General features: G+C 46.7%; 1 protein-coding gene across 8 annotated transcripts in view; it reads left to right on the top strand.

Annotated features, from left to right (window-relative positions):
* The window catches only part of LOC118365937 (diacylglycerol kinase iota-like), a 77934-nt gene that overhangs the window by 42414 nt on the left and 22135 nt on the right, over positions 1-13385 (top strand). For 4 of the 8 annotated variants that reach the window (XM_052491893.1, XM_052491891.1, XM_052491892.1 and 1 more), the window contains exons 2-8: positions 5901-6009; positions 7830-7925; positions 9239-9313; positions 9453-9509; positions 9737-9802; positions 9894-9962; positions 10143-10259. In XM_052491893.1, coding sequence (XP_052347853.1) covers positions 5901-6009; positions 7830-7925; positions 9239-9313; positions 9453-9509; positions 9737-9802; positions 9894-9962; positions 10143-10259 — 589 coding nt within the window. Of the gene's footprint in view, positions 1-5900; positions 6010-7829; positions 7926-9238; positions 9314-9452; positions 9510-9733; positions 9803-9893; positions 9963-10142; positions 10260-13385 lie in introns of all 8 variants that reach the window. The other 4 variants (XM_052491890.1, XM_052491885.1, XM_052491889.1 and 1 more) reach the window with 2 other exon arrangements.

The raw sequence follows: 13385 nt of genomic DNA, 5'->3' as shown, positions 1-13385 counted from the left end.
GATGAAAGGAGAAGTAGAATAAAGAAAGTACGTTGGTATCGCAGGCTGCTGGGATACAGGTGAGTGAGCGGCCGCTTAGGGCAGGGCTGTCCCAGCCTCTCCTCCTCCCCCTGCCGGTCTGTGTGTTTGAGTTGTTCCAGAGGGAGCTGATTCAGATCATTATCAAGCCCTGGACTACTTGAATCAGGGGAGCTAGTTTAGGAATACAACGACATTGTGAAGCGCCTGGGGATGCCGAGGAGAGAGTTCAAAACCACTGGCTTCGGGTCTGTGTCTCTGTGTGTGTTTGTGTGGGGTATGTGTGTCTCTGTGTGTGTTTGTGTGGAGTCTGTGTTTCTCTGTGTGTTTGTGTGGGTCTGTGTGTCTCTGTGTGTTTGTGTGGGGTCTGTGTGTCTCTGTGTGTGTTTGTGTGGGGTCTGTGTTTCTCTGTGTGTGTTTGTGTGGTGTCTGTGTGTCTCTGTGTGTGTTTGTGTGGGGTATGTGTGTCTCTGTGTGTGTTTGTGTGGGGTATGTGTGTCTCTGTGTGTGTTTGTGTGGGGTCTGTGTGTATTCCAGAGACATCCGCCTGATGACTTCCAGTCAGAATAATAGTGTTTGAACAGTTACAAAAGGCCCTGTATTGGAGTTGCTTTTATATCAGATGCTATCTTGGTAGAGGCAGTGAGTGGGTACTGTCGGGGGATCCCATCTTTACTGTAATGGTGTGTCATCGGGGTTAGCAGCCTGACAGTGCGAGGATACAGGTGTGTGTGCCTCAGTGTGTGTGCATGTGTCTGTGTCTGTGTGTGCCTCTTTGTGTGTGTGTGTGTGTGTGTGTGTGTGTGTGTGTGTGTGTGTGTGTGTGTGTGTGTGTGTGTGTGTGTGTGTGTGTGTGTGTGTGTGTGTGTGTGTGTGTGTGTGTGTGTGTGTGTGTTTGCGTATGCGTGTGCGTGTGTGTGTGTGTGTGTGTGTGTGTGTGTGTGTGTGTGTGGACCATGATGCTGACACTAAGTCTCTACTCTATAATTACATATTTACACAGAGACAACTGGTGCATACTGGATGGTTACTATAGCAACCATGTCGGCCTGCCACCACTGCCAAGACTTGTAAAGGGAAGAGGAGGAGGAAGAGGAAGAGGAGGAGGAGGAGAAGGAGGAAGAAGAGGAGTAGGCAAGGAGGACAAAGGAGAGAATGAGGAGATAAGAAGAGGAGGTGGATGGAGAGGAGGGAGAAAAGAAAGAGAGAGAGAGAGATAGAGAGGGGGAAGAGGGAAAGAGAGAGGGTAGAGAGAGAGATAGAGAGGGGGAAGAGGGAAAGAGAGAGGGTAGAGAGAGAGAGAGAGAGGGGGAGAGGGGGAAGAGGGAAAGAGAGAGAGATATCGAAAGGGAGAGGGGGAAGAGGGAAAGAGAGTAAGAGAGAGATAGAGAGGGAGAGGGGGAAGAGGGAAAGAGAGTAAGAGAGAGATAGAGAGGGAGAGGGGGAAGAGGGAAAGAGATAGGGTAGAGAGAGAGAGGGGGAAGAGAGAGGGTAGAGAGAGAGAGGGGGAAGAGAGAGGGTAGAGAGAGAGAGGGGGGAGAGGGGGAAGAGGGAAGAGAGAGAGAGATAGAAAGGGAGAGGGTGAAGAGGGAAAGAGAGTAAGAGAGAGATAGAGAAGGAGAGGGGGAAGAAGGAAAGAGAGAGGGTAGAGAGAGAGAGGGGGGAGGGGGAAGAGGGAAGAGAGAGAGAGAGATAGAAAGGGAGAGGGGGAAGAGGGAAAGAGAGTAAAAGAGAGATAGAGAGGGAGAGGGGAAGAGGGAAAGAGAGTAAGAGAGAGATAGAGAGGGAGAGGGGGAAGAGGGAAAGAGAGAGGGTAGAGAGAGGGGGGAGAGGGGGAAGAGGGAAAGAGAGTAAGAGAGAGCTAGAGAGGGAGAGGGGGAAGAGGGAAAAAGAGAGGGTAGAGAGAGAGAGGGGGAGAGGGGAGGAGGGAAGAGAGAGAAATAGAGAGGGGGAGAGGGGAAGAGGGAGGGGGAAGAGAGAGAGAGGGTAGAGAGAGAGGGGGGGAGAGGGGGAATAGGGAAAGAGAGGGTAGAGAGAGAGAGAGAGGGAGAGAGAGGGGGAAGAGGGAAAGAGAGAGGGTAGAGAGAGAGAGAGAGAAGGGGGGGGGAGGGAAGAGAGAGAGAGATCGAAAGGGAGAGGGGGAAGAGGGAAAGAGGATGGATAGAGAGAGAGGGAGAGGGGGAAGAGGGAAAGAGGAGGGATAGAGAGAGAGAGAGAGAGAGGGAGAGGGGGAAGAGGGAAAGAGGAGGGATAGAGAGGGAGAGGGGGAAGAGGGAAAGAGGAGTTATAGAGATGGAGAGAGAGAGGGAGAGGGTGAAGAGGGAAAGAGGAGGGATAGAGAGAGAGAGAGAGAGAGAGAGAGAGAGGGGAAGGAGGGGGAGAAGAGAGGGGAGGGGGAAGAGGGAAAGAGGAGGGATAGAGAGAGAGAGAGAGAGGGAGAGGGGGAAGATGGAAAGAGGAGTTATAGAGATGGAGAGAGAGAGGGAGAGGGGGAAGAGGGAAAGAGGAGGGATAGAGATGTAGAGAGGGAGTTATAGGAAGAAGGCAGAGGGACAGTCTGTTTTGTTCAGTAGTTACTCAATTAATCAGTCAATTGTGAGTATTAGATTTCTAAGTCTTTGGTTTATGTGATACACCAGTGTCCACTAACATCTACATCAGGTGTCAATCACCAGTTGGGATCAATTCAGTTTTCAATTCAATTTTGCCCAGTGGTTTCTATGGGGATTTTTTTAATGGATTAGTTTAATTTCAATTCACTTCCTGGATTTACTGAACTGAAAAGTGAACTGAATGAACCCCAACCATGGAGTGAATATTCTAATCTGTTACCCTGTTGACTGTTAGGTGCCTGAGCCGACTCGTACCTCTGTAGAGCCCCCATTACTGTATATCCCTCCAGTCTAACATCAAAGTCATTAAATCAACCTCGTGATACCCTGATCCTGCTATGTACTTAGTAGATTACTAAGCATGCAGATGAAATGAAATGGTGGTCTGTCTGTCTGTCTGTCTGTCTGTCTGTCTGTCTGTCTGTCTGTCTGTCTGTCTGTCTGTCTGTCTGTCTGTGTTTGTGTGTGTGTCTGTGTGTGTGTGTGTGTGTTCTGTCCATCCAACACACTATAGTACAAAGCTACTCTCTGATCTCTGAGGAATCAGGTGTTGATATCAGGGACTGGAAAAGGTCAATATCTCTCTCTCTATCACTCTCCCTATCATACACACACTCTTTCTCAAACTCCCTCACACACACATCCATATCTCTCTCTCTATCACTCTCCCTATCATACACACTCTCTTTCTCACACTCCCTCACACACACCTCTATATCTCTCTCTCTCTATCACTCTCCCTATCATACACACTCTCTTTCTCACACTCCCTCACACACACATCCATATCGCTCTCTCTCTATCACTCTCCCTATCATACACACTCTCTTTCTCACACTCCCTCACACACACCTCTATATCTCTCTCTCTCTATCACTCTCCCTATCATACACACTCTCTTTCTCACACTCCCTCACACACACATCCATATCGCTCTCTCTCTATCACTCTCCCTATCATACACACTCTCTTTCTCACACTCCCTCACACACACCTCTATCTCTCTCTCTCTCTATCACTCTCCCTATCATACACACTCTCTTTCTCACACTCCCTCACACACACATCCATATCGCTCTCTCTCTATCACTCTCCCTATCATACACACTCTCTTTCTCACACTCCCTCACACACACCTCTATATCTCTCTCTCTCTATCACTCTCCCTATCATACACACTCTCTTTCTCACACTCCCTCACACACACATCCATATCGCTCTCTCTCTATCACTCTCGCTATCATACACTCTCTTTCTCATACTCCCTCACACACACATCCATATCTCTCCCTCTCTATCACTCTCGCTATCATACACACTCTATTTCTCACACACACATCCATATCTCTCCCTCTCTATCACTCTCGCTATCATACACACTCTCTTTCTCACACTCCCTCACACACACATCCATATCTCTCTCCGTCAGTCTACTCAGGCTGTCTACCCTGTCAGATCAGGTCCCAGCTGTAATCAGGTTTGTATAATCTATGTCACTCAACACTAAAGACACTGATGAGCGTGTGTGGGCAGTTTGTGTGTGTGTGTTGCTTTATCACTGGTATCTGATAAGAACAGGGGCTAAGTGTGTGTGTGTGTGTGTGTGTGTGTGTGTGTGTGTGTGTGTGTGTGTGTGTGTGTGTGTGTGTGTGTGTGTGCGTGCGTGCGTGCGTGCGTGCGTGCGTGCGTGCGTGCGTGTGTGTTGGCCTCAGCGGCATGCATTCAGCCACGTACATCTATTTTTATCTCTCTGGGCTAAAGGTGTGTGTGTGTGTGTTCTGGGGATCGTGTTACACAGCCCTGAAGGCAGACTGTCTTTGTCACGGTGGATCATTCTAGATGAGGTCTGAAACTTTCAACAGGGTGTCAGGTATTAGGCATCCTTTCCACCGTACCGATTCACACACACACTCACCCTCTGTCACACACACATGCACACACACACACACACACACACACACACACACACACACACACACACACACACACACACACACACACACACACACTCACCCTCTGTCACACACACGCATGCACATACACACACTCACCCTCTGTCACACACGCATACACACACACACACTCACCCTCTGTCACACACGCATACACACACACACTATCCTTGTGGGGAACAAACATTTGATTCCTATTCAAAATCCTATTTTCCCTAAACCCTAACCCAACCCTTAACTCTAACTCTAACCTTAACCCCAAAACCCTAAATATAAAACTAAACCTAATCCTAACCCTAAAACTAAAACTAAACCTAATCCTAACCCTAAATCTCTAACTCAAATACCACCACTAACTCTAATTGTAACCCTAAACCCTGAGCCTAAAAAAAACGTTTTCCTTTTAGGGACCGGCCAAATGTCCCCAATTTTCCTTGTTTTGCTATCACTAATCTTACAAAAAGCAAACCACACCCACGCATGCGCGCGCGCACACACACACACACACACACACACACACACACACACACACACACACACACACACACACACACACACACACACACACACACACACACACACACACACACACACACACACACACACACACACACACACACAGGGCTCAGCCTACGGCCTGTGTGTTGCGTACTGCATAGGGCAGATGAGAGAGGGGTGAGGTGGAGCAGGGTAGTTCCTGTTTTTAAATCCATTGTTACAGTCACAGAAGGCTGGCTGGAGATGGGAATATAGACGGCTACTCTGTAGGATGGATCTGAATGTTATATATACGTATATATTGTGTTACATTATACTAAACATACTCAATATTATAGTGCTGTTATGCATTATTCATACAAATGTTGCTGTGAGCAGATAGCAGAGGTTTAACTCCCAGGGATATAGGGAGTTTGTGGGGAGGTTTTGGGGAGGCTTTGAGGAGGTTGTGTGGAGGTTGTGGGGAGGTTATATGGAAGGAGAGGGCGCCAGGAGCACCTCTCAACACTGCTGACTCATCCTACCCCTGGCTGAGAGGACAGACGTTTTCTCTCTCTCTCTCTCTCTCTCCCTCCGTCCCCTTCTCTTTCTTTCTCTCTGTATCTCCCCAGAGTATTGGGGCTACTGGGTCAGTGTACTAAAGAAGCACGATTGTAATCCTCTCTAAAAGAAACATGGTGGTATTTATCTAATTACCTGAGTCCTTTCATATCACTGATTAAACATGGTACTCTTCAACGAATCCCTTCATTTCACTGATTAAGGGTCAAGAGGTTTGATATAATCAGACTGATGCTCTAATGATGTGGGTGTTTTTCAGGAAAGCCATCTCGCGGTCGGGTCTCCAGCACTTGGCCCCGGTCCACAAACCCATGCCCCCCATCACCAACGGACCTTCCAAGGAGATGCGCACGTCCGTCGACTGGACAGTGAGTCACACGCACAAACAAACGCGCACAAACGCGCGTGCACGCACGCACGCACGCACGCACACACACACACACACAACCTTACGGAAAAACCACATGATTTCACACGTGGAAAATCAGGTGAATCAATGTGTTTATGGAACACGTCAACTGTGATGCTATTTCACATGTGGATTTTCACGTGATCACATAACCTTTCACAGGTGATGCCCTGCAAACAAAAATGAATTCTTAGGATACGCACACAAATTGTGTGTTTAACGTACAGTATTTCCAACACGTCCTCCCTGGAGATTTGAACTCACGACCTCTTGGTTCGCAGCATGCTGATCAATATGCTACGCCAACCCGTCTGTGCAAGGGACTTGTGTTCCCCCCATATTCCCACACTCTGAACATCAACGTGAACCTCAGCTTTGTTAAATCTACACTGAAGAAAAAAACACGATATGTATCATAGCGAGTAACATTAAAGCAGAGTAACATGTCTCACCAACACTAGACGTACCACTTACTTTAAAACCCCAAACCACTTCATCCCAAATAAACACGATATGTATCATAGCGAGTAACATTAAAGCAGAGTAACATGTCTCACCAACACTAGACGTACCACTTACTTTAAAACCCCAAACCACTTCATCCCAAATAAACACGATATGTATCATAGCGAGTAACATTAAAGCAGAGTAACATGTCTCACCAACACTAGACGTACCACTTACTTTAAAACACCAAACCACTTCATCCCAAATAAACACGATATGTATCATAGCGAGTAACATTAAAGCAGAGTAACATGTCTCACCAACACTAGACGTACCACTTACTTTAAAACCCCAAACCACTTCATCCCAAATAAACACGATATGTATCATAGCGAGTAACATTAAAGCAGGGTAACATGTCTCACCAACACTAGACGTACCACTTACTTTAAAACCCCAAACCACTTCATCCCAAATAAACACGTGACAGTTGCAGCTTCACATGTTGAGCCAAAATGTTCCCGTGGAAACAGCAGAGGCACGTGCGAGTTCAGTTGCTGACGTGGGAAACCATATGTTCGCCTGGATAAAAAGTAGATGTTGACACCACCTTTCCACGTGGAACAAGCGTGTTTTCACCTCACAATTGCAGGTTTCATTTTTGGCATCCCCGTGTCTGGGTTGTCACGTGTTGCTCTTACACGTTGTCACATTTGACCACGTTCGCTTCACAGAAGATCGCATGTGGAACACGTCATCACCTGAAATTCGTGTGCTCTTTCTGTGAGGGCGTACACACCCACCCAGGGACCCAGCCCGGCTGTGCCTGGGGAGAGATGGGTCCCTCCATGCAGGAGATTTCCTAAACGTCATCACTGGCATTTCCCTCTCTGCATGATACACACACACACACACACACACACACACACACACACACACACACACACACACACACACACACACACACACACACACACACACACACACACACACACACACACACACACACACACACACACACACACACACACACACACACACACGTCCATTAAACTTTAATGAGCTGACGTATCAACATCACGCAGCACAGAGTGAATAATGGGATTGTGGTTGTGCTGCTTCTGTGTGTGTGTTTTATGTTTGAGCCACACTTCCTGTAGGGGAGGATATCTCAAATAGTCCCTCGCCAACATACTGGAATCCAATGGACAATTAGACACATTAACACTCATACACCACTGTTTGTCTGCCGGGTATGTGGGAGAAGGTCTAACATGTTCCTTCGTGAGCTGAATTTTGTGTTTCTGTGCGTGTGTGCGCGCGTGTGTGTAGGAGACTGCTGTGAACGGGGAACACCTGTGGCTGGAGACCAGTTGTTCTGGAGAGCTGTGCTACCTGGGAGAAGACACCTGTGTACTGAAGACTGCAGTGAGTACATGAGGAGAGAGAGAGAGAGAGAGAGAGAGAGAGAGAGAGAGAGAGAGAGAGAGAGAGAGAGAGAGAGAGAGAGAGAGAGAGAGAGAGAGAGAGGGAGAGAGAGAGAGAGAGAGGGAGAAGGAGTGGAGGGGGGTAGAGTGACAGAAAGGGCAGAAAGTGGAGAGATGAGTGAGGCAAAGAAGGAGAAGTAGAGGAGAAGTAGAGGGAGCGAGAGAGGTGAGGAGGAGATGACGGGGGGTGACAGAGTAGAGAATGAATGATCGAGGGTGATGAGGGAGAGAGAAGAGCCAGGAGGGGAAAGAGAAGGAGAGTGGTCAGAGCAGAGAGAGGCAGTGCGGGTGAGGAGAGCCCTGGTGATAACAGTGTTATGCTGAGGTCCATATTTCAAAGTTTTATTAGTGTTATGTATTTACATTGTGTTAGAGGGCCACAGCGAGCATCAGTAGAATGGAGTTACAATAGTGCATTGGCTTTGACATTACCTGACATTACCTGTAATAGTACCTCTAGCATTACCCTTAAAGGCCTTAGTGTAGTCAACATTCTGTTTTTCAGCTGATGAAACAAATAATTTAAAAGTGTGATTAAAAAAAAAAATCCTTGAAAATACAACCTACACAGGGCATTCTAATCAGCAGGTTTGCATGGGCTTTCCCATGGTGACGTCACCATGCAGTATATTGGTTAGCAGACAAACAACAAAGAGAGTTCCAAACCCTCTCTGCCAATAAACAACTCATTTTCAACTCGTCGAAAGAACAAATTGTCTGTTGGCATTTATAAAATTGTGCCGGTTTTTCATGCTTCAATCAGCCCGGCCGTGACTTTTTTCATGCGTCAGGTATATAAAAACGGCTGCGTTTGGGCCTTTAATATCTCTTAGTGGAGAGGCCACAAACACTGCCATTAGTCTGAATAGGATAAAGAGAGGCTGGTGAGAGCAGGACAAAATGGAATCGATCTCTTGTTCGCCATCCGTCGCTCTCTCTCTAAATTTCTTCCACTCTCTCGATCTCTCTCCATTTAAAATTCAATTGAAATCAATTCAACAGATAAATAGATAATAAACAAAAGTGAAAGAAACAGTACAGAAATCTCTCCATGTCTCGTTCCTCTCTAACACATGATGAGTTTAATACGTGTTTGATGTTTTTCTCAAGCATAGACAACTGTTTTATTGTGACTTGATCAGAGCTGGCAGATGTATCACTGTCTCTCTCTGTGTGTGTGTGTGTGTGTGTTTGTCTGTGTGTGTATGTGTGTGTGTGTATGTGTGTGTGTGTGTGTGTCTCCTCTCCTTTAAGAAGTCTGCCCCCAGGAGGAAGTGTGCAGCGTGTAAGATCGTAGTCCACACCGCCTGCATCGAGCAGCTCGACAAGGTAACACACACACACACACACACACACACACACACACACATTGCATTTTTTTCCCTTTCAACAAGTTGATCGGACAAAGCACACCTGACGCCATGTCCTTAGCATCGCTCACTGCCCCCACCCTCTCCTTCTCTCGCAGATTAACTTCCGCTGTAAACCAACATTTAGAGAAGGAGGCTCTCGCTGCCTCAGAGATGTGAGTCGGTATCTGATGATGGCGTATCTCTGATGTGTGTGTGTGTGTGTGTGTGTGTGTGTGTGTGTGTGTGTGTGTGTGTGTGTGTGTGTGTGTGTGTGTGTGTGTGTGTGTGTGTGTGTGTGTGTGTGTGTGTGTGTGTGTGTGTGTGTGTGTGTGTGTGTGAGAACTACTGTATATGTCAGTCTCTGACTGCTCTCTTTCTCCCTCCTCCCTGTCTTCAGCAGAATATGTTGAGGCATCACTGGGTGCACCGGCGCCGCCAAGAGGGGAAATGCAGACAGTGTGGGAAGGTAAGACACCTACTGTACACCTTGACAATATGCATCCTGTCTATTGTGTATATCTAAATGAATAACATGGTACATCCTGTGTATCTGGTAGAGCTTCCAGCAGAAGTTCTTCCACAGTAAAGAGATTGTGGCCATCAGCTGCTCCTGGTGCAAACAAGCTGTGAGTAGTGTCTTGTGTGTTTCTCTGAGTGTTTGTGAGCATTTGTGTATGTGTGTGTGTGTGTGTGTGTGTGTTCTTCTCTATTAGAGTGTCTGTATGAGTTAGTAGTGGTACCTATAGACACCTAACCCCCTCTCCTCTCTATCTCCTCTCCTCCCCCTCCTCTCCTGCCCCCCTCAGTTCCATAACAAGGTGACGTGTTTCCAGCTACATCAGATTGAGGAGCCCTGTTCTCTTGGCGCTCACGCCGGGGTCATCGTCCCCCCCTCCTGGATCATCAAAGTTAGGAAGCCACAGGTGAGAACACAACACTCAAACACTGACACAAATTCACACATAGACACAGCCCAACAACAGTACAACAACAGCTCAACCACAGCCCAACAACAGCTCAACCACAGCCCAACAACAGCTCAACCACAGCCCAACAACAGTACAACCACAGCCCAACAACAGCTCAACCACAGCCCAACAACAGTACAACCACAGCCCAACAACAGCTCAACCACAGCCCAACAACAGTACAACCACAGCCCAACAACAGCTCAACCACAGCCCAACAACAGTACAACCACAGCCCAACAACAGCTCAACCACAGCCCAACAACAGCTCAACCACAGCCCAACAACAGCTCAACCACAGCCCAACAACAGCTCAACCACAGCCCAACAACAGCTCAACCACAGCCCAACAACAGCACAACCACAGCCCAACAACAGCTCAACCACAGCCCAACAACAGCTCAACCACAGCCCAACAACAGTACAACCACAGCTCAACAACAGCTCAACCACAGCCCAACAACAGTACAACCACAGCTCAACAACAGCTCAACCACAGCCCAACAACAGCTCAACCACAGCCCAACAACAGCTCAACCACAGCCCAACAACAGCTCAACCACAGCTCAACAACAGCTCAACCACAGCTCAACAACAGTACAACCACAGCCCAACAACAGTACAACCACAGCCCAACAACAGCTCAACCACAGCCCAACAACAGCTCAACCACAGCCCAACAACAGTACAACCACAGCTCAACAACAGCTCAACCACAGCTCAACAACAGTACAACCACAGCCCAACAACAGCTCAACCACAGCCCAACAACAGTACAACCACAGCCCAACAACAGTACAACCACAGCCCAACAACAGTACAACCACAGCCCAACAACAGCTCAACCACAGCCCAACAACAGTCCAACAACAGCTCAACCCAAGAGCACACACACAGCTCAACAACAGTACAACCACAGCCCAACAACAGTACAACCACAGCCCAACAACAGTACAACCACAGCCCAACAACAGTCCAACAACAGCTCAACCACAGCCCAACAACAGTCCAACAACAGCTCAACAACAGCTCAACCACAGCCCAACAACAGTACAACCACAGCCCAACAACAGTACAACCACAGCCCAACAACAGCTCAACCACAGCCCAACAACAGTCCAACAACAGCTCAACCCTAGAGCACACACACAGTTCAACAACAGCTCAACCACAGCCCAACAACAGTACAACCACAACCCAACAACAGCTCAACCACAGCCCAACAACAGTCCAACAACAGCTCAACCCTAGAGCACACACACAGTTCAACAAGCAGCCTTCACATCACCTCCCAGCCAGATAGCCAGGATTGGAGGTGACATTGCTTGGGCACACACTCCTTTACACACTCTTTTACACACTCCTTTACATACTCCTTCACACACTCCTTTACACACTATTTTACACACTCCTTTACAAACTCCGTTACACACTCCTTTACACACTCCTTTACACACTCCTTTACATACTCCTTTACACACTCCTTTACAAAATCTTTTACACACTCCTTTACACATGCCTTTACACACTCCTTTACATACTCCTTTACACACTCCTTTACAAAATCTTTTACACACTCCTTTACACATGCCTTTACACACTCCTTTACATACTCCTTTACACACTCCTTTACACACTCCTTTACACAGTCCTTTACATACTCCTTTACACACTCCTTAACACACTCCTTTACACACTCCTTTACACAATCCTTAACACACTATTTTACACACTCCTTTACATACTCCTTCACACACTCCTTTACACACTATTTTACACACTCCTTTACATACTCCTTTACACACTCCTTTACACACTCCTTTACAGACTCCTTTACACACTCCTTTACACACTCCTTTACACACTCCTTTACACAGTCCTTTACACAGTCCTTTACACAGTCCTTTACACACTCCTTTACACACTCCTTTACACTCCTTTACACACTCCTTTACACAGTCCTTTACATACTCCTTTACACACTCCTTAACACACTCCTTTACACACTCCTTTACACAATCCTTAACACACTATTTTACACACTCCTTTACATACTCCTTCACACACTCCTTTACACACTATTTTACACACTCCTTTACATACTCCTTTACACACTCCTTTACACACTCCTTTACAAACTCCGTTACACACTCCTTTACACACTCCTTTACACACTCCTTTACATAGTCCTTTACACACTCCTTTACACAATCCTTTACACACTCCTTTACACATGCCTTTACACACTCCTTTACACACTCCTTTACACAGTCCTTTACATACTCCTTTACACACTCCTTAACACACTCCTTTACACACTCCTTTACACAATCCTTAACACACTCCTTTACACACTCCTTTACACACTCCTTTACACACTCCTTTACACGCTCATTTACACACTCCTTTACAAGCTCCTTTACACACTCCTTTGCATACTCCTTTACACACTCCTTTACACACTCCTTTTATTACTCCTTTACACACTTCTTTATATACACCTTTACACACTCCTTTACAGTCTCCTTTACACAACCCTTTACACACTCCTTTACAGACTCCTTTACACACTCCTTCACACACTCCTTTACACGCTCCTTTACACACTCATTTACACACTCCTTTACACACTCCTTTACATATTCCTTTAAAGTCTCCGTTACACACCCCTTTACACACTCCTTTACACACTCCTTTACACGCTCCTTTACACACTCCTTTACAGACTCCTTTACACACTCCTTCACACACTCCTTTACACACTCCTTTACACACTCATTTACACAGTCCTTTACACACTCCTTTACAGACTCCTTTACACACTCCTTTACACAGTCCTTTACACACTCCTTTACGCACTCCTTTACAGAGTCCTTTAAACACTACTTTTCAGACTCCATTACAGACTCCTTTACACACTCCTTTACACACTCCTTTACTTACTCCTTAACAGACTCCTTAGCACACTCCTTTACATAGTCCTTAACACAGTCCTTTACGTACTCCTTTAAACACTCCTTTATAGAGTCCTTTACAAACACCTGTACAGACTACTTTACATACTCCTGTACAGACTCATTT

Source organism: Oncorhynchus keta, chromosome 33 (assembly GCF_023373465.1).
Source record: "Oncorhynchus keta strain PuntledgeMale-10-30-2019 chromosome 33, Oket_V2, whole genome shotgun sequence".
Lineage (NCBI taxonomy): Eukaryota > Metazoa > Chordata > Actinopteri > Salmoniformes > Salmonidae > Oncorhynchus > Oncorhynchus keta.
This window is presented reverse-complemented; position numbering and strand designations above follow the sequence as displayed.